Below are 27,718 nucleotides of genomic sequence, written 5' to 3'. Positions count from 1 at the left end.
TTTTTTTATTATATTTTTATTATATTTTTTAGTTGGTGTTGCCATCGGCAACCATCTTGCTTATACTGGGTGGCTTGCTATTGGTCAGTCGCTTTGTCAGAGGCAGAGGCATTACTACTGGTTGGTTTTTGTTTACATATGTTTGTAAACAAACTATTATCTTATTTTTATTTTCATTTACTTAATTTTTTTTTTGTTTCCTTTAAGTGAAAAATAATATCAGACACTGAAGAGAAGAGGTTGGGCAAGTCAAAACAAGGTAAGACTCCACAAGCTATTACGAAACCTAGACTTGATGACTCCTCTACCTTCTCAGGTGAGGAGAAGGTCACATCAGGAACATCTGGGGTGACACAATGACCGGTGTTGAAAGTGATTGATGAGTTTAATAAGACAGTTGGAAGGTTGATGGTACGATTGCTTTAATGAGGTACCATTTTTTGATCTCTGGCTGCAAGTTATGAGAGGTTGGCTGCTAAACCAGCTGAGGTTAGAAAGGTGGAGGTGTGGTTGACTATTCCCGTCCCTCTTCCAGTTCTGCAGTTGGCAGTGCCTCAGCGTAAACGAAATGCTGAGGTATTAAAAGAAAAAAGGAAGGCTAGTTTGTCCCAGAAACAGCCTGAAGTTTTGTTTGTTAACCTAAAATAGGGGGCAACTACTAAGACTGCAAAAGAGATGGACGAGTTTCAGGTCACCCTTAAACAAACGAGGTCAAGCCTGAAAATTTGAAATATAAAATAAACAAATAAGGGGTTAGTCATCATTGCTGAGGACAAAGAGATCGTGCAGGTCATCTCAGATTCGCTCAAGATCGATAGTCCCGACATGAAAGTCGACGCTGACATAAGAGGTGCCCAAGGATTGTTGTGTATGACATAGATCGACAATTATCTGAGGAAGAGTTAATGACTTTTCAGAGAGCAAAACACTCATTTGACTGAGGATACCTTCAAGTCTGAATGTTGACTATTGTTCAAACTGGGTAGGCGCGAGGCTTAGTGCTACTACCGAATTTTCAAGGTTAGTCCGACTCTTTTCCTCAGCTTCGTCGACAAGAGCAGATTGTTTGTGGATTTTTCTTCGTGTAAAGTCAAGAAGTTTTTAGATGTCCAGTGGTGCTTCAAATGCTGCAGGTATGGTCACAGGGCTAAGTTCTGTAATCATTCTGCAGCCTGTGCTCATTGTGGTGACGAGGGTCCCAAGCATGACAAGTGTCCGAAGAAGTCGGAGGGTCCGATTTGTGCTAATTGCAAGCGTGTTCGGAAGAAGTCCAAGCACTCTGGGAATAGCAAGGAATGTGGTTTTTATCAGAAAGCTATCTCTATGTTATGTACTCGGATTCGTTAGTGTTAAATGATTAAATTTGGACAGTTAAATGCACAGAGTGTTTACATTGTTCAGATTGAGCTCGATGAAGTCACTCATCATAGAGGATTGGATCTTGTTTTATTGCAGCATCCATATATTGTATCCGGATAACTGCGAGGGTTTTCTTCTTGAAAGCGATTCTATTGTGGTTCTAATAGTATGTCCGCTGTTGTGTATAGAAGGGAAGTAGATTGCACCTTCATTCGACAGATCTCTAATAATCATCATGTTGTCTGTGTGGTTGTTCGGAACTTGCATCTATATGTTGCAAGTTTATACTTTCAGTATAGAGACCCTGCTGATCGCCATCTTGAGATCTGGAATAAAATCCTACGATTTTATCCTCTGGTACCAGTCCAATACCGATTGGTGCGGATGTGAACCCTAAGTCACTACTGTGGCATAGCGGCTTCAGCGATGTCGGTGGTAAATTAATAGAGGGCTTTTTAGCCCGATACAGTCTACAGGCATTCAGTGTACTTGGTGAGTTACCCACCTATGCAGGTGACGTAGATGGGCGTTGGTTGTTTGGTGGAACGAACATCAATGTTGCCGTTGGTGGGTTTATTCCTGTTAATGTCTGTAACTGGAGGGTAGTGGATGATTGCTCAGCCAATCATCGACTGATTATTTATAAGGTTCTTACAGCGAAGAGAGATTCCTGGCGTTTCTTTGAGCATAAGCAGGGAAATAAGGATCCCTGGGGAGTTGTAGGGTTTTGGGACACAAACAAAGGAAGGCCGTTCTTCTGTCTGCTCTCTCGACCAAGCTTGGTGTGATTTCAGATACATCTAGAATCTTGCACAGATTACTGGACGATTTACTGCCTCACGACGACGAAGCTGGGGAGACCTCATACCATCTGCGGTGCGGCGTGAGATTCCTCATTTTCGTAAAGTAGCATTGTCTTTGGAGATTATTGATACCGAAGTACGTCAAGCCATCTATAGTTTAGGTAGGGGTAAGGCCCCGGACTTTGGTGGAATAACGGCAGATCTTCTTGTTCGCTCAGTAGGGGTAAGCGTGAGAATTATCACGCGTACTTTTAATAAATTGTTTGGTGGATGCTTCCTGGTTTGTTGGAAGAAAGGGATTGTTAAATTGTGGTTTAAAGGTGGCGACAAGGATCCCACTAATAGTTCGTCGTATAGGCGCTTGACGTTACTACCGGTTATCTTTGAAAACGTTTTGTCCTTTCGCATAAATGAGAGTTTAACCTCACGTGGCTTATTGATGGAGGACGACCACTCTGGTCGTCCTCCATCAATAGAGTGGTTGTCCAGACAGAGGGTGGACGTTATACGCATGGTCTGTTCCTGATGTTAGTTTACAGGGCGCCTCTGGAGTACACCCGAATAAGTGCGTGACGCAATATTTTTCTGGATATGACGCTTTCCAGGACAAGCTGCAGAGGTTCGGCCTAGTGGACTCAGAAATGTGTACACAATGCGGACAATTGGACGATGTACATCTTGTCCTGTATATTTTTTGAAAGTATGAGTTGATACGCACGGAGATTATCTGTCGGTTCGATATTATCGCGTCGGCGCTGGATCTTCGTGTCGGTTGGTGAAACCCGGCCGAGTGGATGATAGTTGAGAATTTCATACACTATTTGGCCAAAAAAAAAGAATTGCCAAGAGCATTCAGGGTGTCACCTGGGCTTTCCCACTTTCTTCTTTTGTTTATTTTGTAAATGTTAAGTTTCTGTTGTTGGTTTGTTTTATTCTAATTGCATGTTGAACTCGCTTCTTTTACCTTCGGGTAGGTAGTGGATTTCAGTTCCTTTCCTTATTTTGTTTACTCAGTCTTGTTTGAGACTAACATAAGATGTGTTATGCCTTTTCTCGAGGTTTTGAAGATGGCCTCTGGTAAAGCCCATAAGGGTTAGGTATGGAGGGGGTGACGTGGTGACTGCAACTGTCATATGGTGGATTTCTTCTCCATATGGGGGTGAAGGATGTCGAAAAATTTAATTAAATTTTATTTCCTTAATATATTTAATAATCAAGTGTTATTTGTATGATTAATAGTACAAATCTTTTATCATGCAAGTTGTTAAAAAACACGTTGAATTAGCTTTATACAATGTAAATAACATTTTACCCTCATACAAAACTTCACTTTTTACATTTATAAAAAGTGAAAAGCTTTAAAAGAAAAATGGATAAAATGGCTGTATATGGATAAAAGAAAAATACTTTTTACTACTGTAAAAAGTATTCTTTTGTAATATTCATATAAAGTATTAATAATATAAATACATAGTATGCTTTTGTAATAGACATATGCACTATATATATATATATATATATATATATATATATATATATAAAATAGTATTGAGGAACTTTTTACTACTGTAAAAGTTATTCTTTTTCTTTTATCCACACTTAGTTGGTACAGGTAGAGTTTGAACAAGAATCCCTCATTCAAATGACAAAATATGTTATGTTTATTCATGTGAAGTTTTTTCCTTACTAAGGCAAATTATTTTCCTGTATTACTTATTAGGCCTATAATTTTACAACTTTTTACATTTTAATTATGAACAATCTTTGTTGTACCTATAAAAACTGTTTAGACATGCTTCAGTCGGTGGTTTCCTACCATGCCTACGACTAAGTAGATTTTGATTTTAGATTTTATGATGAATAAATAGAGACCTAATTCACTAATTTCATTTTATAATAGGGCAACAGTCTTCTTTAACTGTTTCAAAATTATTTTCATTACATATTGATGAATTACAATGAATTTTCAGGTAACTATGTTACTCATCCCATATGCTCTTTCTAGCTTTCTACTTTTGAATTAGGATGTTAGTAACCTGATTGGTTTATATTCTTATTTTTCAAAAGATCTATTAAGTAATATTTCAGTACTGACATTAGTAATCTCATTTTGTTATGTATAGTTATCTTCTGTTTTAATATTTCTGTTTTTTCCAGAAAAGAACTTATGTTTCTTATCAGGAATGAGAGCCATTTCTGAGTTTTAGAGAAGAACTGGCAGAGGTTTTATAAAACTTAAGTAATGTGCATTATTCTGTTGTTTCGTGTTATTTTTTTTTTATTCAGTGCTATCATAGTAACATTGTTATCCAAAACAATTAAGTAGAAGTATTTTATATGATTTTAAGTTCTTAGTTTAAAAAAAATCCAAAATACATTTCTCTTACCAGGAGCTGAATTCCCTTGAAAAAAGTTGAATATGAACTTTGGGTAAATTTTTATTACCCATCTGTCTGGCAGATGGGCAGATGGTAGCATCTTGATCTTTTATCTGGAGGTCCCAGGGTTGAATCCTGGTCAGGCATGGCATTTTTCTTGGACTACAGAATTTAAATTTCATATCTCTCGCACAAGCTACAAGCTTATGTGCTAATATCAAGCAGAAAACAAAAATTTTTAATATAGTTTGTCGTAAATTTAATTTCAGTGACCAAGCTTTAAAATTTATATGTTATATTGTAAGCCAACTATCATTCTTAAATCTGCCAAACTAATTTACCTCATCTATCACTGATTAAAAACATCAACGTTTTTTTTACATATATATAAACCTAATTACCATACAACTGATTAGAATTTTGGCCAGATTACTGTGAACAATTTTGTTTAAACTGTATACTACTCCACAAAATGTAAACTTTTTATTTAAGAATAAATGACAGTAACATGAATATGTCTATATAATTTCACCAGTTTCTATAAGCAAAGACCACCACACGTCATATTTCATTGTTATTAAAAAAAATTTAACGTTAAGATTAAATTACAAAAGATATTTAATACATTGAGGTTATTTAAGGTAAAATTTATAATAGAAGGTAAACAAACATATTACATTCAGACAGTCTTTGATGGATATAGTCAATAAGGAAATAGACGTATGCACTGTAAAAAATCACAGAATTAAATTCTCTACAAGTTTAGATAACATAAAACAGAATTTGGTGTCAAAAACAAGTTTTTTTTAGGTTGGTAGTAAAATAGCTTTGTTAAATGATTAATAAATGCAGAAGATTTAGTAACAAAATTTGAAGAATATTTAATTCTAAGAAAATTAATGTAAATACAACCCAATAAATAAATTGTTCTAGTTGAAGGGGGGTGCCACACCACCAAACATTTATAAAATTCGTATTTATAAAATTAAAAACAAACATCTGATTATGATTTCATTTTTATGGTACAGTCAGGTTGATTTTTACTCCAATTGAAGTATTACTCATTTTGAAATGAAGAGTGAAGAATTTTATTAAAACTCCACTTGCAATACTATTTTATCAGAACATCAGAAAAGGACTATCAGATCGCTGTTGAACCCATAAGTATAATAATGATTATGAATCATGTAGTTTTACTTCATTTAGAAAATAATGTATGACTGTGTACTTTATTTAGTAATACATTCTAACCTACCCTTGATTTTATTTTTATGAATGCGTTAAATATATTATGTATATTTGTTGATTTCATGAAGAAACAGATAAACCTTCAGGACATGTTCTACTGGGGAAAATAATGAAAAAATTTCATATAAGCATAGATTTGGAAATGCTTTATTTTTGAGTAAGGATTAGCAAAATATTTTACCCAGATTTCTGCTCTTCTAATAAAAAAATCCCTCCTGTAATTTTTGGGACCCAAATTAAGAAGTAAAGTTGGTGGTCACATATGTAATTTGACCTGGTAAATAGGATAAAACAGGTCCCAGAACTGTAACTCCAGTAATGTTTAAGATATTCGACATAAAACAGAATTTGGTGTCAAAAAACAAGTTTTTTTTAGGTTGGTAGTAAAATAGCTTTGTTAAATGATTAATAAATGCGGAAGATTTAGTAACAAAATTTGAAGAATATTTAATTCTAAGAAAATTAATGTAAATACAACCAATAAATAAATTGTTCTAGTTGAAGGGGGGTGCCACACCACCAAACATTTAAAGAAAATCGTTGCTGAAAATTTGATTTAACTACAGCGTGGGTTTTCTTCAGACCACTGATGTGAATTCCTGTGTTGTTTATGCCATTATGGATAAAAGTAGCCTTGTTTGAAAATGGTATGAACAGAATTAAGTGGTTATTATTGTTAATCAATTAAAAAAATTGGAGTCATCTGGCACGGTCACCAATCTAGAAGTTTTGAATTTTCTGAACATGATAAGGATGTAGTCCATGAGCATGTAATATCCTCCATATTCTGTGGAATGTAGAAATTCTTTGCATGTTCGTTGCAAAACTAAGCTGTATCACCTGAAGAATGTTTTCTATTTTATCACCAAAAAAACTTTTTTTCAAGAAGTTTTGTACTGACATTCAGTTGAAACTTGAGCGCCAAGAAGGGTAATATTCTCACAAATATCATTAAAATTCTACAAATAATTTATGGTTTGAAACTACTCATCCATTATACCAACGTTGGTATTCTTCTACCATATACCGTTCTGTTTTGATTTTGATTTTAATAATAAAAATTGATTTTTTTTTTTGCTTTTCATAGACTTTATTTCATAAATTTTCTCAGAATTAAATTCTCTACAAGTTTAGATAATATAATTTATGAATTTATTGATCAATCAAGAAAGTTATTGTACTTCAAACTTGAAAAAATATATTTTTTGTCACCAAATCTTTCTGTTTTACATTGTATATTATGAAAACTGCAAAAAATACATTTCTGGGACTGTTTTATTCAATTTCAAAGTCAAAAACATAAGAAACCATCAAATCTACCCCTTATATAATGCCATAAAAATTTCAGTATGATCTCATAAAACTAGGGAACTGAATATCACCAGGAGAATTTTTCGCTAGCCATAATTCAATAACAATCTGTTTACGGACATATGTTTGTATGAATTTTTTTCTTAGTTCTAGAATCAGTTCCCAAATTTTTTCTCTTTCCTCCTGAATCACTCTGTATGTATTTCTGTACTTAAACCCAGAGACAATATCCACCTCAAAAAATGTGGCAACCGAACTATTTTTGCAAATATATATTAAAATTTTTGCTATATCTCTGCAAAATTTGAACATTGGTGTTCAAGAAAGGATCTTATTATTTACTTCCTTTGTTATTTTTAATAAGTTTATCATTTTAAGTAACCTATTCCCCAATTTATTTAGAATGAAATAAAAGGCTGTTTTTACAGAATCAACATTACTCTGTTTTTATGTTTTAAAATAATGCTAATTTAAAAAAGAAGCCGAATTTTCTGATTTCTGTATCATGAATAATTAATTTAATTTGATTAATATCCATTAAATAGTTTTTCAATGGATTAGTGCTTATGCCAGTTCCTTATGTGATCTATATTTTTAATTATGTACTAATCTGGTTAAATATTTATTTATCTGTTTTTCTAGATCTAATTAATTATTAAACTACCTGTTGTATATTTGGGAAGCCTTCAAAGTGTCCTTTATAGTATCCCAGCCTTTATGGTCTCTCTAGATAAAAATAAATTTTAAGGAAGGTCAAAGGCAGGGTAAATTGGCACATTTATATTGAATTTCATAGTAAATTAGAGGTGCATCCTCTTTCCACCTAAAATCTCTGTACTAGAGGAGTAGGATGGTTTTTGGATCAAAGCCTTTTCATTTTAAAATCGCATTGTTCAGAATGTTTAAGCAACTTTTGATTTTTATTTGTCTTATTGTATTTACTAAGAAGTACATTTATCTTAATGTGATTGGTAATTAAAATAATAACAATGGACAAAGTAAAATAATGTTTATCACACTGAAATTAAATTTTACTTAAATTTTGACTTTAGTTATTGTATAAAAATGTAAATTAATCATCTTTTTGACTGATTCTTCAGTCAATATATTTCATACATAAGTTGTAGTGTCATAATGTTAATATATAGAAAAAAATCATTCTGTATTTTTAAACCATAGTATTTTCTTTTTTTTAAGAGAATCAAAGCAACAATAACATCAAGCAATTTACATATAAGAAGATATTAGTGAATGAACAGAGTTTCCTATTTTCTAAACTTAATATCTTCTTCCTAAATTACCTTCCGTTTGATATCTACAGCAGTTTATATTCTAATACTTCTCTTCCATCTAAATCCCTTTTTTCTTCCTTTTAGTTTAACAGCATCTGAATCCAATTCTACTGATGCGGTCGGTAAAGTATAGGACATTTCCTGCATTTCCATTCTGTATCTAAAAAATACTAGGTAGAAACCAAAATTTAAACTTTTATATAAATTTAATTTAATTTTGAACTATATCTTTAACGTAATATTTATGTGTCACACCTGAAAAAAAATGGCAGCCATTAGTTTTATCATTTTTCCTTTAATATTATAATATTAATAAAAACTATTTATTTACATTTTTCATTTAATTTCATTTTGATATAACCATTTTTACAAAATTTTAACTTAAAAAAACTTTTACCTTTTTAATAATAATATTGTTTTGACTTAACAGTAATGATTATTAACAGTTATAATAGTAAGAAATAAGATAACAAATCAGAAAACTGTGATGATTTATTTTTTTATTCAAAATTTACGAAACTACTAGAATAAGTGTAGGTCATCCAATAATTTAAAAAATAGTTTAATGCATAAAGTATAGTGTGTATTCATGTTTCAACTTATTTAATAAAAAAAATTGAGAAATTGATTTTGTATTTGCATGTAAAATTTTCCAGTTATTATTTGTCTCTTCAGTATTATTTGTCTTTTGACAAATAATACAATGTCTAAAAATATTGTTAAAGTTAGATCTTCTGAAAATATCTTGATAATATTTTCATCAATTAATTTATTAAAGTCCTAACCTTTATGATTAGCATAAATAAGTCTAACTTTTATGATTAGCATTGATACATTTTCATTTAAGTACATTGGAATTCTTATTTCATTAGTGATGTTAATATTCATATTTAGAATTCAACTACCTATTACAAAAAGTGGTATACTTTTAATATTGTTGATGTATTTTTTTTTTTCAACTTTGTAGGTTTCAGATACTGATAGGTAAAATTTTAACTGTGAAATATACTCATATTTTAATTATCCATATGGAGATATTTGTACTTTTATTCATATAGTACAGTGTAGATACATGTCATATATCCTGTTTACTTGATTATTATGTACAAGGAGAGTTCAAATAAGAAAAGAAACTTTGTACTGTAATTTATTTACTGAGTGCAAAAAGGTAACTTGCACAATTTCATTGTATTAACTCATGCCACTGCAATTCACTTTTTCCAGTACTCAAGAAGCTTCTAGATTCCACAGGAAAGGAAAGTTTTTGATTAAATATCAATCCATTCTTGCAAACTATCAGTAATCCATTTGACATAAACTTATTTTCCTTCTAAATATTTTAAGTAAGCCAGAACTGAACAACTGATACTCTGACAGAGCTAAATTTAGATTATATGGAGAGTAGAGTAGCATGTCCCACTTGAACTTTCATAGCATTTCCATGGGTAAGTAAGCAGTGTAATGAAAAATATTTTCCTGGAGAAAATAAAAAGAAGATTGAACAACTCTCAGTTTGCAATGAACTTTTAATATAACTTTTAAAAATATAAGATAGAACTGAGCAGGGATAACAAAGTTCTGTGAAGTATTTTTTTTTAAATATGCTCAACATAGCATATGAAAATGAGAATTCTTAATAAAACTGACTTATTTTATTAGTAAATTTTATTTTTCTCATTTTTTTCTTTTTATGCCTAGAATTAAAAAATTACATTTATTACTAATTGCAGTGTCTTTATTAATGACAAAACTAAATTAATAAATGTCCATAATAGTAATTAATGTTGTTGAAAAGAACAAAAGAGTCAATAAATTAAATTCCTACAAATATAAATGAAAAAATTGGATTCAGTAGAATCAGAATTGTTAAACTCAGACTGTAATAGTAAAGTAATTAACAAAAACTCATTAATAATTTAAAAGTTTACTTTGTGAACTTATTCTGAAAGAATTTATAATTAACTTAGTTTAATATCAACTGGATGGCTAAGGACTGCATGATGCACACACACATGTGTGTGTGAGTATATGTATTTTGATAATGTTTGTCAACAGCATGCTCCTCTGGTTCATGCCTAAATCCTTTTAGATCTGTCTCTTATTGTAGATAGAATATCACAATATTGTAGATGGAATTTCACAAGTCAATTAAAAAGTTGTAACATTCCTGAACAGAATATGCAAAATATTAATTTATGATTCATTTCAACTTCTAAGTCAACTGCTACGTACTGTTTATTGGAGTGTAAGTTCTAATATACTATTTTAATTTTTGTTTCTATTTACTAGAGTTATTTGAGTTTGAATTCATATTTATTTCATTATTTTTGTGAACTTGAACAGAATAACTTTTTATTTATGCTTTTGATTTATTGTAGTTTGTTAAAAGATGATAATAAAAAATAAAAAAATTTAAATTATGATGAAAAGTTAATTACTAAGAGTATAAATAATGAATGCATCAGGTAGAATGTTCTGGTCGTGTTTTTACTAGATGTAATGTATCTGTGATTTACGTTTTGGAAATAAAGTGTGTGAATATAAAATCTTCACACAGAACATTATACAATATTTATTTACACATAAAGGTTAGTCAGGTTGATTTTTCTCAGTAGAATCCTATATTCTTTTAATGTTATTTTACGGAACTTATTCTTTTTAAGATTCTATTATTCTTCTGTACTGTTAAATTAATTTAAATTTTATTAAATAAACCATCTAGTACAGAATAATGAGATAAGCCCTATCTTACCTTAATATTTCATGAAAGTACTTTCACAGGATCCCGCATCCTCAGTTATGATTGAAGTAATTCCATTATTGAATAATGAAAATTTTAAAATAAAAATACTAAAATAATAAAAATTGCTTATTACTTTTTGCTATCTGTTGCAATTTTTATAAGGCTGTCTCCCTAAAACACTGTTTCATGGTTTATCAAATTGAAATTATGTTTGAATTTATATATTTATCAATTTATTTAAATTAAATTCTTTGTAGTCCATATTTATTTATATATTTAATATTTTTCTAATGTCAAATTTATTAATTATAATATTTCTAAATGTGTATTAATATCAGAAATAGAATGTTTATTAGACCTGTTTTTTTTATTTAAACCTAATTTATTATTTTTCTATTTCCATTAGAAGTTTGTTTCTTGAGTATTTTTAATTTTATTTCTGAAATATCCCACCAGATTTCAGCACATTCTTACCTTCCTTTAAATAGATCACATTAAAGAAATGTTATGTTGGTCACGGTGTGCGCCAATGCCTGCTACATCAGCTGTGCATAGAGGTTATTAGCACATCATGTGTTATTCTTTAGTTTGAATGTTGATAGGTGCGTGTATTTAACTGAATAAACAGTGGCAGCTCACAGCTAAAATTAGTGGGAGTGCTGCTCCAGAACATTTTCTCTCAGCCTTTTCAAGGCCATGGTTAAAGCTTTCTGCAAAATAAAGAACTGAAAAAAAAGAATCAAATAGAATAGCTGGAAGCAGGATAATAATCTAATTCTACACTTTATAACATTCAAGAATATGGTACATGGTTTTTAAACAAAACACATGCAGAGTAAAAAAAACTGCCTTCCACCAGCATACCAGGGTCAGCACTGCGGGAATAACAGTTCTCTCTCTCCCTCACAGCCACATGTGCAGCTTCCTATGTGCGCATGCACACAACAGCCAAACACCACACTGCTGGAACTGTGAAGCGCACAGTTCCATACAAAGGTTTTTGTATCTTTTTCATAAACTGGGGGATGGCTAGTTACATTAAGCTTAAGTATTATATATTGTACAAATATAAAGAAAAAATAATTCATTATATTAAATGTTATCGATAATATCTAGTAGAAATAGGGGGTTTTGTAGTTCCACAGTGCCTGAACACATGCCACCATGATAAATAAAGCTTATTTATTTAAGTAAAAGTGAAAAAGATGTTTTTTAATATGGAATTACCATCTTTAGTGTCCAATATAAACTATGGTGCACAAAAAAAAGATAGAAAAGCATAAAAAGTACTGCAACAGTGATCCTAGCCTCACGTTTCTTAAATAAAGCACGAGCATGTAACCATGATAGAAAGTTGTTTAAATGTAATAAAGTGATGTATTCAGATATATCAATAAATCAGAATCAGATTTACGCAGCAGAAGGTAAGAATAATCAAGATAAAATGTTACTTAAGAAGTATATTTCTGCCAGTTAACTTAAGAGAAAAAGATCAAAAGATGGTACAAAACCTAAGACTGTTTCATTATCTTACTTTTTAAAAACTAAAAAGCTGCAAATGATAACAGTTTGAAAGAAGTTTTTTTTTTTGTTTTGCTTTGGGTCTACCAGCTTGTAGAATACTTATAGTTGGTAAAGTTATCAATTTAGATCATGTTCCTAGCAAAAACCATGGTTCAGTTTTGATTTTTTGTGATGGCTGCGCATGGCAAAATCAGAATGTGCATACATTGTATCACTGGTTGACAACAGAATTCCCAGAGATCATTAAACGAATTCAAGTGACTTGCCCAATTCATGACCACTCATTCCTTCTGGCTGATTGATGTTTTGGGAGAGTTGAAATAAAATCCGCAGATGAATATGTAAAATTTTATAAAGAAGTTGGTAAAGTTAAAGAGCCAGAGAAGGAATGGATGGTTTACGATATAAAAGTTCTTTAAAATGTGTATACTAAAGTAAAAGGTATTAGTGAAGAAAAAATAATCATTATTTCAAAACATAAGTTAAAAACTGGAGAAACTGCTAGTAAAATACAATATTTTACCAATTATAAGTTTTTGTCAGCTGCTGAACTTCAAAATTGTATGTTTATAGTTTAAGAAAAATAAAAAAGAAGGGAGTGTGGTTTTGCGTGAGTGGGATTTAAAATGAAAAATATCTCCTGAAAAAAGAAAGCTGTGTTGAATTTGCTAATTAAACACTTTGGCAAAGACTGGGATTTTATTCCACAACTTCTTTGGTATAAAAATTTAAATTTTGATGATGTGGATGCAGAAAATGAGTCTACTGATGAAGTTACTTGCGAGTCTCACAGACTATTACGGTCTTCACGTTTAAAATATTTTTTATTGATTATGTTATCATAATATTAAAAAATATAATGTTTATTAAAATACAGTAATTTAAATAATAGTCAACTATATTTTTTGTTTTATTTACCAAAGTTAAGTTGTCCTTGATTTTTTTTTCATTAACATCTCCAAACTTTTTTTTATTAACTTCTCAGCCATTTCATATGTTGTTTAAGTAAATTTTTAAGTACAGAATTAAGAACAAATGACTAATAATTTTAACAAAAAAAAGTGGAAAATGTATTATTAACTCTGTTAAGCTGTGGGTGTTTTGTGTCTACTGAAAAATTACAGTTGCTGGAGATGTTAAGTTTTACAAAAAAGCTTCTCAAATTCAAACAAAGTTTCAATTTGATAAACCACCAGACAATGTTTGATGAAGGAGCCTTATAAAAACTGCAACAGAAAGCAGCACTTGTTTAAATTAATAGCAACTTTCATTATTTTAGAAATTTTTTTTTTTAATTTTTATTATTCAATAATGGAATTATTTCCATCATAGCTGAGGATGCGGGATCCTGCAAAAGTACTTTCATGGAAAAATTAAGGTAAGATATGTCTAATCTCAATATTCTTTTAATGATCTGATAAATAATCTAAATAAAATGTAATTTATGAAGTCATTTTTAATAATAATAATAATTTTTGATGTTGTAGGTTCTCCATGGCGTGATAAAATTTCCCTTGCAATACTTGAATTACAAGAAAAGGGTGAGATTCAGATGCTTTATGATAAGTGGTGGAAGAATCCTGGTGATACTTGCACCAGAAATGAAAAAGGAAAAGAATCTAAAGCAAATGCTTTAGGAGTTGATAATATTGGTATAGTTAATTGAATATTTGTTATTATATTATTCTCAATAAAAAAAATCAATCAATTTTCAGAAATATTTATATATATATATATATATATAAATGTGTGTGTGTGTGTGTGTGTGTTAATATTACATATATAATATTCACATGTTTTTTTTATCTTTTTATCAAAATTTATTTCAACTAAATAAATGACTTAGTAAATAGTTATTCATCAAACTTAGTAATATCCACTGCACTGAATGTTTATAAATTCATGCAGCCCTAAAATGGTATGGAACTAACTAGTAATGTAATTACATGATTCTAGGTAAGGTTTCTGTTATATAAATGAAGATCAAAACAAGTACGTCTTATGATATATCACACTTAAATCTGATTAGTAGTCTCGTAGTATTAGAACAAACATTAATATTCATAGCACATACCTTTTGTACAACATTATTTGATGATTCAGTCTTATTAAGAATTTCAGAATGAATCCACAGTTAACTTTCTTCCTTGTACAACTATCCACAAAATATCTCAGTAAACATTTTTCAATATTGCTCATAAAGCTACAAAGCAGCTGAAGTTATGTTTATATCAGATTCAAGTAGCATATGAACTTAAAATAAATTGGCAGTTACTAAAGGCAGTTTTAGATCTTTCATTTGTAATAATGTTTATGTTTTGGGCAATGTATTTTATTCAGATGAAGCATGGTTTCAGTCCAAATACAAAACAACTGATTAAGACTTTTTGAGAGTCCCATTATTTTTCAGAAAAAAAACTTATGTAAACTTTGTAAATCATTATGTACTGTACAATTTCTTGGTAAGGAGTAGTCAGAACAATTTTTTTCACAGAAATATTAATTGTTGAACATTATCAAGAATTGAATCCTTCAATCTCTGTAAGTGTCTTGTTGAGTCTACTGCTTCATATTCCATGAATCTCTTACCCTCACATTATTATTATAGGAATCATGAAAGGCAGTGTTTTTAAGAAGAGTCCTCATCCAAAGGATGAATTGAAAAATAAATATTGTAATTCACAACTAAACTTCAGAAAATCTATATAAAGATTCATCAAGCATACAAACAAATTAATACCTGTATTAATGCTCACAGTAAACACTGTATGTTGAGTGATCTAAGGAAATAGTTTAATATTTAATTTATATTTTACTGTGTAATAGAATTGATCTTTTACCAGCAAATGAATTGTTTTAAACTTGGGTGGCTTAATTTTATGAAGACTGTATATAGTTATGACAATTTTGTCAAGTAAAAAAAAAATTTAGTTTTGAACAAAATAATTATTGTATAATTTTTAAAATAAAAATTACCATTTTTGAAATAAATAGTATCATTTGCTATTGGTCATTAGCCTCCATATGTGATAACACCATGCAATGAAATTGCAGCTAGTATTGTTCAACTTCAAAAGAATCACTTAATGAAATCTCAAGTTTTATCCTTATTTCACATCCTTAAATTTTGTAGGATGTAGCTCCCTAAATATTTGAGATATTGTGAAACAATCAGGATGTATTAGAAGAATATGCATCATTCCCAATTATTTTATATAAATAATTGTTGTGTATGAGACATGACAATTCACTTCCTTCAATGCAGTTTGTGAAAACTTGAATTTTCAACTTCACATTAATGACCACTGTCTTTTTCAAAGTACTTCCCTTATCTATCCATTAGTTTAGACAGTATCCACATTTCTAAAATCGTTTTTTTGGTATAATATTCTTGAGTTTTTTCCTATTATGAAGAATGACGGCAGAAAAATGTCATCCTTTTAGTCTTCAGTTTTGAAAATAGCCAAAAATCTCAGTCTAAGTCAGATGAATTAGTAGAATGACCAAATTTAGTAATCAATTTTTGGTCAAAAACTCTTATCTCATAGGTAAAATAAGATAGCAGAGCTCTTTCCTTTTTTTTTATTTATATTCATTCAATTTTCATTACACTAGCCTTCTAAAATAATTGTATTTGAAAATAATAAATTTTAAAATTCTTCATCATTAAATGCACAAAATCATGTTGAGTTTTAAAAATAAATAAATTTTTGTAAGGAAAATTGTAACAGTATTTTGTAATAAGTAAGTATTTTAAGGAAAGTCTAGGTTTACATTAACATTTATTGAGGAGTAAAAGTTGAGATTAAATCAAGTGGAATGTATTAATCAGGCGATGTTGTAATTGGAGATGTTATCTATTACATAACTAGAAACTACTTTGTAATTTTTTTAATGCTTAATCAATTTATGTAGTCAACATTTTTTCCTAATAAATCCTTGTTTATGAAATTAATGATTTGGCATGTTTTAAGCCTGTTTTAATTTGAGAAAAATGTCTTTGCGTGTAATGTATTTTTAAAAGATAGGTTGTGGATTCAAGAGAAAAATTGTTACATTTGTTCCAAATACCCTCTTTATTTTAATTAAACAACAATATTCACTTTTAATTGAGAGTTAAAATATTTTTTTTTTTAAAAACCAGTATACATCCAATTAAAATATACAAAGATGAGAGAGCAAGTTACTGTCAAAAGGCCTAGATTTGATTCAAAGCTTGAAAATAACAAATTTTCATCATTCATCCTATAATTAATAATTCATTCTACTTTTTGTATAAGAACAGAAATTTTGTTTCATAACTTTTATGTTGAAATTCTATTTTTAATAAAAAAATTCTAAGAAAACATACTAAAACAGAAGCAGTAAAATAAATTTGATGGACAATAAAAAAAAAAGCTGAGTTAGTAGTGAAGTTGTAATCCCCATTTTGAATTTTTTTTGTTTTTTACCCCCATCATGTACCACCATGTTTATGGTGTCATATAATCACTCATTATTATCACCTGTTAATCATTCATTATTAATGGCATAAATATTTTTAACGCAAGAGAAAACAAAGAGTGGCGCAAGAAGTACTATATTACCTACAAACATTGATCTGAACTGCTACTTACCAAATTAAATCATAATGTTTCAATTCCTGATAACTGATCATCGCTAATATCATCACAGCTAATATTTAAATCATAATTCTCACCTAAATCACTATCTTCAGTATCTCCATTTACGTTAATAACATTTCAATGGCATTAAAGGTTCCAGAAACAAGATATTTCTATTTTCTTGACATAGGTCACACCTTGATTTTCATTAGACATTGGTAATAAATTTGCTCGTTCTTCAATTAATGCAATAGCATCATCTAATTTTAAATTAACTTTTTTTTTTTCACGACATACTCTTTTAAAACTGCCAAAAATGTTTCATTCAGATTTAATTCTGGAGAATGAAGAGGTAAACTCAAACTTTGTGACTTTTCTTGGCTAAAACTGTATCGATTTTAAATAATGTAACACACAACTTTGCAGTTGTTATAAACTGTTCAGTTCTGGTTTCAACATTATACTTGTAAATGACACGTTATTTTGTGTAAGCTAATCAATTATGACTGCTTTTCATGTGTTCAAATTCAGAGTGCAATTTAGATATATGTTATGGTATGAAGCATTATCTCAGATGATGAATGAGTTAGAGGGAATATTAGGAATTAATTGTTTAATTAATGTTCATAATTAACATAATTCATATCATCATGGTAATCTCCTGTTATGTGTGAGATTTAAATATAAGAAGCGGGTTTTTGACAAAACCATTTTCAGAACCAGCATGAAAAATGCAAGAACGCTTGCCCTTAGAAATTGGAACACCAAGGTTGTGGTCAGAGCTATCATTCCACAATATTTTTTTTTGTTATAACTGACATGTAGGATTCATCCGTGTAAACTATAGGTCTATTTCAGTTATAGTACTCTATAATAGCTCTTAAGTAATGTACTCTCAGATCCCAATTTTCTAATTTTTCTACTAAATTTTTACCATTTAAACCAAGTCTTTAATAATGTGCCATAAAGACCACAGACTTCCTTTAAAATTGATTTTCTCTTTTGCGACTGGTAATAGAGATTGAACAATAATGAGTTCACCAGTTCACCTTTATCAGTGTAAAAATTATAAATCGTTTCACGAATGACAGTTTTATCAAAGTTATTCACGGACATTTTGATTTATTATTTTTTTTTTTAGTAGTTGGGATTAGTTTTTGCTTCATTTAAAATCTTTGAATCCTACTGAATGAAATTCTTGTAGCTTGTGGGACATGTTACTGAACTTAAGAAGATCCAGTGCCTCTTCTGTCATAATGTTAAAAACATTAAACATGACCTCTCTTGTCTGGTTGTGGATAAGTAATCTTTTTCTTGTATACCCCACTACTTTCACCTTCCATGACAAAGCTCTAATCTTTTAAAGCTAATATAATACATTCACACAGACACAGTAATAAGCACATTACAATAGTGAAGAAGCAACTGAATGAATGCATACCCCCACCTCTGAAAATGTGTTTTGTCTATGGAAACGCTTCAAGGACAAACTTGTTGCTGTATTCAAAATCTATAAATGCTATGAACATATTTTTGTATTTTTAACTTGCCTTCCAAACTTAATTTGAGAACTAAGATTACTCCTTGTATTCTGTTTTTTCTGAAAGAGAACTGGTCTTCAACCAACATAACTTCCACTTCTAGTCTAGTTTTATCTTCAGTAAGTTGTACTTAACTTGGAAGCACGAAATGTTAAATGTTCAACATTTCTCATTTTTATCAGCTTCTGTTTGCTTTTGCAGAATTAACATAATGCTTTACTGAAATCCAAGAGTATTGCTCCAATCTCAAAAATCTTGAATTCAATGTTAACCAACTAATCCAATATTTTTCTTCAGACAGAATAGTATACTAGATAATACAATAACATCTGTTACATATAAGATAAGAAGAATTTTGTACATTTAGACACAACCAAACAAAAACATATAAAGTAGAAAAAAAATAAAAATGTAAATAATTTAAATAGAATGTAAAAAACACAATATGATGACTTCAATAGTACCCATGCTTGAACGATTGTATGTGTGCTTTCGCGCATATATGCACGTGCACATATGGAGGATATTCAATAATTAAAGAGACAAATTGATGTAGCAATGAAACAGTTTGTAGGAGGAGTTTTGTACTTTCATGACTTTAGGTTGGCATCGCTGCGATGAGCTGAGAACAGCTGATGGATAAAAATTGTTTTATTTATAACTTCAATATTGCATTTAACATTGGCATGTCCACTTGAAGTTTCCATATAAGTTAAAAAACATTCAGTGATCCATTTTTTTGCTTTCTGAAGGTGAAAAACCAGTCAAAATCTTTTCTCGAATGATTTTACAGTATGGTGAAAGTTGTATCAACTGCGGAAATGTTTATAGGTGGGTAGAACAGTTCAAAAATGGTTGAACCTTAGTGACTGACGAGCATCATCCTGGTCGGCCAGTTGAAGTGTCAACTCGTTCGCTTGAAACCCGCATTGATGATTATTCGTCATGACCGACGTATTACAGTTGAACATACAACAAAAACAGTTGCAGTAATGTTGGCACAGTTCATAACATTATCAGTAACAAGCTCAAGTACAGCAAAACAAGAGCAAGGTGGGTCCTGAAAGAGTTAACACAACAACACAAGGAAACAAGATTCAAAGTGTGTACAGACTTGAAAGAACGCTATGAAAGGGAAGGTGACCCTTTTCTAAACAAGATTTTAACATATGATGAAACTTGAGTTTACCATTTTGAACCAGAGTCCAAAAGACGAAGTATGGGATGGAAGCACACCAGCTCACCTGTCCGAAAGAAATTCAGAATCCAAGCATCAGCGGAAAAAGTCATGTTGACCGTCTTTTGTGATTATTTGGAAAATCAGTTTACAATAAATAGTGTCTACTACTTAGACATGCTGATGAAGTAAAGCCAGTAATGAGAGAAAAACATCGTGGATCTCAAAAAAAAGGTGTGATATTGGTATACAATAATGCTCACCCTCATACCACCCAGCGGACCCAAGAAACCATTGGAAAAATGGGTTGGTAGATACTGTCATATCCTCCTTACAGTCCAGATTTGGCTTCCTTGGATTTTATTTGTTTGATCCAGTCAAGGAGGCATTACATGGAAAAATGTTCAGCAACAATGAGGAGGTCAAAGAATTTGTGGGAAAGTGGCTCAAACAAAAGACAAAGACGTCTTTGCATCAGGTATAAAAAACTAGTTCATCGTTGGGACAAGTGTATTAATGTTGGTAGGGATTATGTAGAGAAGTAGTAAAAGTCTCATTTTGTAAAAACACACAGTTTTTTCTACATCAATTTGTCTCTTTAATTATTGAATGTCCCTCATATAAATATATATATATATATATATATTACATTTAATCTTATATATTCCACTTAAATTTTCTCCATAATTATTATAATCCCTTAAATATTTTAAAATATGGTTGTTAGGTTTGTATGTTTTCTTATATTTATCTTTATCATAAACATCAATAATCTTTTTCTATGATCTTATTCGTATACATGTATTGTCTGAAATAGTTATTAGTAAGTTCTTTATTATAATTCTACTGAAAAGTAAAACTATTTTGATGTTTGGTTGTTTGTTTTTTATAAATTCTTTCGACAATTCAATTATCAAAGCCATTGGAAACTGCTATTTATTTTATTGTATTTATTTTGTTTTTGAGTTTATCTGGGTTATTTTTGTGTATTGAACACTGAAAATGAAATTTTTATATGTGCCAGTTTTTTGTGACCATAGATGATTAGATTCTTTTTGTGTAGCGGTGTGATTTATGGTTGGTTTCCTGTAAATGGCTGTTTCTATAATACTGTTTCTGTTTATTTCAATTTCAATGTCCAAAATTGTATTTTCCTGTTAATTTCCATTTCAAAGTAAATTTTAAGTTATTATTATATTTATTAAGTACATTTAAAATAGTGATATGTTCACCATTTGTAAATAGATTGAATGTGACCAATATATCCTCCACATAACTAATCTAGAATAATATTCTTGTTCAAAATATCAGCAACTACTATGTTTGCTAAATGTTGTAAGAAAATTTCATTTGGTATTTTGGAGTGATAAAATACTCAAAACTTCTATTGTTATACAATTCTGATGGTATCTAGGTTTATTGGCATAGGTTGGATGTTAATTCTTATTGTAAGTAATAAGTATGATATTATTTCATTTACTTTAGCTACAGGTAACACATTGCCTTTATGTTACTTATTTTTTTTATTTTTTTATTCATTTAATACAATTAAAATAACAAAATAGAAACTCCCATTTAGGGTTTTCTCAGGAGTATCTAATTTCTCTTCACCTTTAAAAGAGCTAGATATAATAGAAACTTTAATAATGTTACTGGTTTTTAAGTACAATTAACAATTTAGTTGATATAAGAATTTTTTTGTCAGGATCCCACACCTTCAGTCATGATTGAATTCATTTAATTAAATTGTACTTAAATAAAGATATTAAAAAAATTAAAAATATACTATATTATTACAATAAACCATGTACATGATGCAATGTTTGTTACATAATTATGTAAAGTCTAATTAAATAAATTCAATCATGACTGAGGATGCGGAATCCTGTGAAAGTACTATCGTAAAATCAAGGTAAGATTTGTTTTATCTCTATGATCTGTACTAGGTGGTTTATGTTAATAAGATCAAAAATATAATTTAACAGTACAGAGAAATAATATGAATCTCAAAAAGATATATGTATATATATATATTTCAATAATAATATATACATATACATATTAAGTATTAGACAAATGTGGTAGTAATTGGTATGTGTATATTATATATACATGGCTCAATCAGGATATTGAAAGACTGAAAATTGAAAATGTTTATATAATTACAATTTATTAGTGTAAGAAAATAAATAACATAAGACAAATCATTAATAATGACAATGAAATTAAGAATAAAACAATATTCTAAGACAGTGATTACATTCAAAACAGAATGTATAGTAATTGTCAAGATTTATTTACAGGTCGTTAAATATAATTCAGTCCCATTGACAAAAGACATTAGTATGATCATTAGTCGTAACACTTTTAACTACTAATCTTGTATTGACTACAATAGCACAACAGATAAGACAACTTTAAAGTTCTTTCACTGTAAATACCTTTGCTATTCACAAACAAAACTACCCTAACAGTTTATGAATAAGATTTAGTACATTATCTCTTTCACTTATAGTCTAACAGTAACTCAGCGAACCATTTCTTTTTTTTAGTGAACTGGAATTACTTGTGACATCACCTTAATCACGTAGAACTTTGTACACACTAAAAATTTGCTCCTTCACTAACCTCCTCGCAAAATACTCTCTCGCAGACTGACATCTTGCAGAAGTCACACACAGACTTGATTCTCTTCTCGCAGATATGTGGTTAATTGAAACCCAACCACCAAATAACACTGGTATCCCATGATCTATTACTCAAATCTGAATAAAAGAAACTACCTTAATTAGAATTTGAACCTGGGAACTCTCGACTTCAGAATCAGCTGAGTTACAATGACAAATTTTACCTCTAAACCAACCAGGCAGATTGTTCCACCTCGCAGATATGAATGTCGTATCAGAGGTAATTCCTCTAGAACTTTTCTCTACATAAGATATCTCACACTCTAATAAAGGACTTCCATAGACTACTCGTTCCATTTCTTGTTTTACAATTATGCCTAGATTCCTTTTAAAATTTTTCTATCTATTACTCATTGCTTCATTCATTCTAAAATAATGAAATAATTGATTAATTCAAGTTCTTTAAAATATAATTTACAATTATTTAGATCTAAACAATACTGAGAATTGCATGAAAAAAACATAAAAATTATTAGCCTGCAATAAAGTGCTTTCATCACCAACAAGCTCCTAGTTTTTAATTTTATAGCTACATACATAAATATACTGGTAAGATGAATTTATTTGTCAATCAAAATTTCTTTGAACACATTAAAGACTAACATAAATTAAAATTCAAAACGATCTAATTTCATAAAATCTATTTTTTACAAATACAAAATAACAAACATTAAAAATGATGAACCATCACTCTTAATGAACCAAACAATTTTTTAAGATTTTAAAACACTAAGAGATTTTTTTTTTAAACTATTATCCTGGCTATAATTAATTTGCATTTTTAAACCCAGATCTGAAAATAAAACTTGATACTCAGTCTACTGTTACATGCAAAAATGATCAGGGATAACATTTTTTCTTTTCTTTTAATATTTTTTTTTTTTTTTTTTTTTTACATTAAATATTTTTGATTGTATATTAGTGATCCTTATAATCAGTTTTCAAGAACATAATGTTTCATAATACATATCAATTTGACAAATTCTGATGTTAACAGATCTGAAAGTATTTTTCCTTTATGCAGCACTTTGCACCTACTTACACACATTAATCCTAAGTTGAGTTTAAGGCCTAAGCATTAGGAACTAGAAATAAATTTGAATAGGAAATCCAATTATAAAATACCTTGGCAAGGAAAAATAAATTTTTTCTCTGTTATTTTTCTTTTGAATTTATTTAAATTGCACAAATTTTATAATTTTAATTTTGATTCCAGACGTGTCTCATGATTAGTTTATTCTTTGATTTTAATTTAAATTGCAAAAGCCTACTAAAATGTATCATCATGTGTATTATGGTTTTGTTTTTTTTTTTTTATTTTGATTGCTTTATTAAATAATCATGATATTGATATCAGTTTTTAATAAAAACAGCCACAATTCTGTGAAGCTCAACATTTCCAGTAACCCATCCCAACTCAACTTTATTACATACCTAGTAATTAACCTAGTAATTATATTGCTTAGTATTTAACTAATAATTAATTGGATTTACTATATTAACTGTACAACCTTATTTTCTTTGCAGGAGGAGTTTTTGTTGTACTTCTTTGTGGTTTAGCTATAGCAGTCATTGTTGCAATATTTGAATTCTGCTACAATTCAAAACGAATCACAAAAATGGAAAGGGTAAGATAACAAATTAAAATTATACATTGTCAGAGGTATATCTAGCACTTGAAAACAATACTTATATAATGATCACAAAAATATAATGAAAAAATTAATAATGTACACATTCCACATAACATTTTGCATCCATAAATATAACTAATTTCTACACTGTCAAGAAACTACCAGCATACAACATTAATGGCTTAAAACATTCAATTTATTATATCTAATAGTGGATTTACTCATTTGTAGTCTCCCTGCTGAAACGTTTTGAAAAACTTCACACAATACACAATGAAAAACATACAAATAAAATATTATCATTATGTTCATGATAACATAAAAGTAAACTAAAACTGTAAACGTTATCAGTCATCAACAAATTATTGTATATTCTTATCTGGATAAATAAAATATAAGTTTTAATAAATTTAAACAAATTATATAAATTAATAAATAGTAATTTATATAATTTAATAATTATATAATAATATATACATATATATAATTATAATATATTTATTATATTAAGTTATATTACACAGAGTGAGCAACATAAAATCGAACCCATGATGAAACCGCTACCCAACACTATTTATGAAAGACTCTCACACAACTAGCGCGACTAGTGGATGTATATGTTACTATTGATTGTTGCTGCTGTTTTTCAGTTGGTTACGTGTCAGTGCAGTATATGTTTTGTTGGAGTGTAGTTGTGTTTGTGTAAAATGCCCTATTATATTCGTTCTGGATCATTTGAAGATTCACTTCAAGTATTCTTAGGAAAATTTCCGAATGCCTGTATTCCAACGAAGAGTAGCAAACACAATTCAGTTAAAAAATGGCATACAACAGGTTCGGTTTCAAATACAAAACAAAATAGGCAACCTTCTGTTAGGACTCCACAGGCTGTTGCTGATATTGAAATGAGAATTACTGCCAGTCCAAAAAAAATCGCTACGCAAGTTATCCCAACAATTTGGTGTTAAATACACATCTTGTCATAAAATTCTTCATGAATTAAAATTGAAACCATACCGCATTACAACTGGAGACAGACAAACCAAAATGACTTGATTATTGCAACTGGCTTCTCGAAAACATTGTTGTTGAGCAGACAGACCTGATGTCATACTTTGTCAGAAGAGACATGGTTTCATATATCCGGCCATGTTAATTTGCAGAACACCAGGTATTGGATGGCAAAGAATTCTCATGAGATATTCGAGTGCCCACCTCACAATGAGAAAATTGGTGCAATTGAACTGTGCTCCGAATACAAACATAAAAAGCAAACATGATCAATTGACTTATGCAAAAAAAAGTCATTTACAAGCACAATGTTGAAACCAGAACTGTACAGTTTAATAAAACGCCACGGGCGTTTATAAAATAAAGCCACGGGCTACATTATCTAAAATCGTTACTGTTTTAGCCAAGAAGGGTCACAGAGTATTGAAATTACCTCTTCATTCTCTGAAAGTAAATCCGATTAAAAAAAAAATTTTGGCAGTTAAGAGTATGTTGTGAAAAAAATGTTAATTTTAAATTAGGTGATGTTAACTGCATTAATTGAAGAAAGAGCAAATTCATTATTAATGCTAAATAAAAATCGAAGGTACAACCATGTCAAGAAAATAGAAACATCTTGTTTCTGAAAACTAATTGAAAATGTCATTATTAATGTAAATGATGAAAAAAAAAACCTGTATAATTTACGTAACTGTGCATTAACAAATATTGAAATTTAATCATCATTTGCAAACTAAAATCAGTAAAAATTCAGTATTCTTCAATGTGTAATTTACATTTTCCAGTTGAAATGTTCCCATTCTTATTGGATTTTCATTTCTGGGGAATGATAAAGGACAAAATTTTCCAGGCAGTAGGATTTAAAGCTAATTTAATTTTTCTAAATACTAACTATGAGAACCCAATAAGCCATAGGAAAGAAATGCAAACGATTAAATTATCAGCACACCTACACACTAAATGTAAATTGTTTTTTACCATGCCAGAAAGTCAGCCCTCTTGGTCCTGAATGTCTACACATTAACATAGATCTTATTGAGGGATGAGAAATCCAGCAATATCTTTTAACAGTCTTAGACTAATAAAAACTGATCTATTCTAGGTTAAAAGCTTTAAATTACTGCCACCGGTTCAAAATTTATTTTCACAATGCATCTAAGAACTGAAAATATCTCAGTTTAAAAGACTAGTATATTCTTTAAGTTCGCAGATGACATTGTCTTAAATGACTCTTATCAAAACTCCTATTTCCACCTTGCCTATAAATACACCTACCAACTGGATAAAGTTAAGTTAAATGATTTCTTGCATCAATTTTGAAGTTATTCAGACAAAACAACTCTGTCTTTGAAGGATTCTAATGAAATCTTTCATGTCATACAAACAGATTTAATATATAAAATGTTTTTTTTTTAGCACAACTATGAGTAGTTTAATAGTATAGTTTTATACTGAAGGCAACTTCATTAAGGTGATCTCCTATCCAAGAGCTAACAAATGCAACCATTTTCACATAGAACAGTAAGAATAGCAGGTCATTCAAATGGTTAGTACAGTGTACCTTCATGATACCATTCATTCCCTTTTCATCTGTCAAATGCTCTAGTACATTCTTAATAGGATTTACATTTGATACAGCTATTTTAAAAAACCACTACCTGCACAATGTTGTGAAAACAGGCCTAGTAAACCATACTCATCACATGAACAATGTCATACATAGCAAATCAGCCTACCGTGAAATAAATAATATATTTTACCTCTTTTAGCTTCACATCTTTACTTCCTGAATGAGAAATTAACTAGTTTTCTTATGTTTAGTGAATAAAAAATATTAAAACCATGTTTCAAAGCTTTTTTCAGGTTGACTACTGTTTCAGAGAAGCAGCATGGCAGTTTCCCTAGAATTACCACCTGATCTACATTTACACCAAAATAACGATCTTGAAATTCCTAAGGTTCATCAGAACTCTTAACTGTTCTTACTGTGATCTTGATCTACAGCTTCAATCTGTTGTGAAAAAACTGAATTACCATATTTGTAAAATATTTGTGAATAACAGAAATAAAAAAAAATTTTTAAATTTATTTTTATAGCTATTGTGTACTGAGAGTACAGAATTATCCCAGTAGTTAATATATTAATCCAAATTTTAATAATAGTTAATAACCTACTAATTGTTGAAAATGTATACTTTTTAAAACAGTATGTTATATACGTAAATAGAATGTAAAATAGCAAAACAACAGTATACTTATTTTGTAGACAAAGCAATAGAAAACCAAATTTAGCTGCTAAATATTGAAACTGTGTTCACTCTTTTATTTTGTTTGCATTTCTCTGATGAAATCATAAATGTAAATATGCGATTAATTATTAAACAAAAAATGTTCTGTATTTTTAAG

At 29.6% G+C, this 27,718-nt stretch overlaps 1 protein-coding gene across 1 annotated transcript; it reads left to right on the top strand.

Moving 5' to 3' along the window:
* Nucleotides 1–219: 219 nt before the first annotated feature.
* LOC142328257 (glutamate receptor ionotropic, kainate 2-like) lies at nucleotides 220–27,718 on the top strand. Its single transcript, XM_075371925.1, has 4 exons — nucleotides 220–259; nucleotides 14,146–14,310; nucleotides 24,195–24,295; nucleotides 27,193–27,718. Exons 2-4 carry the CDS (start codon nucleotides 14,211–14,213, stop codon nucleotides 27,286–27,288), a joined length of 297 nt encoding a protein of 98 aa, XP_075228040.1. The 5' UTR covers nucleotides 220–259; nucleotides 14,146–14,210; the 3' UTR covers nucleotides 27,289–27,718.

Source organism: Lycorma delicatula, chromosome 7 (genome assembly GCF_047948215.1).
Source record: "Lycorma delicatula isolate Av1 chromosome 7, ASM4794821v1, whole genome shotgun sequence".
NCBI classification, from domain to species: Eukaryota; Metazoa; Arthropoda; class Insecta; order Hemiptera; family Fulgoridae; genus Lycorma; species Lycorma delicatula.
The sequence above is the reverse complement of the archived record's forward strand: the minus strand, read 5'-3'. Positions and strand labels throughout refer to the sequence as shown.

Coding starts and splice junctions, on each gene's coding strand:
- LOC142328257 (XM_075371925.1), top strand. CDS start 14,211: ATGCTTTATGATAAGTGGTGGAAGAATCCTGGTGATACTTGCACCAGA. Junction 14,311..24,194: donor TTTAGGAGTTGATAATATTG/GTATAGTTAATT, acceptor TTTTCTTTGCAG/GAGGAGTTTTTGTTGTACTT. Junction 24,296..27,192: donor GAATCACAAAAATGGAAAGG/GTAAGATAACAA, acceptor CTACTGTTTCAG/AGAAGCAGCATGGCAGTTTC.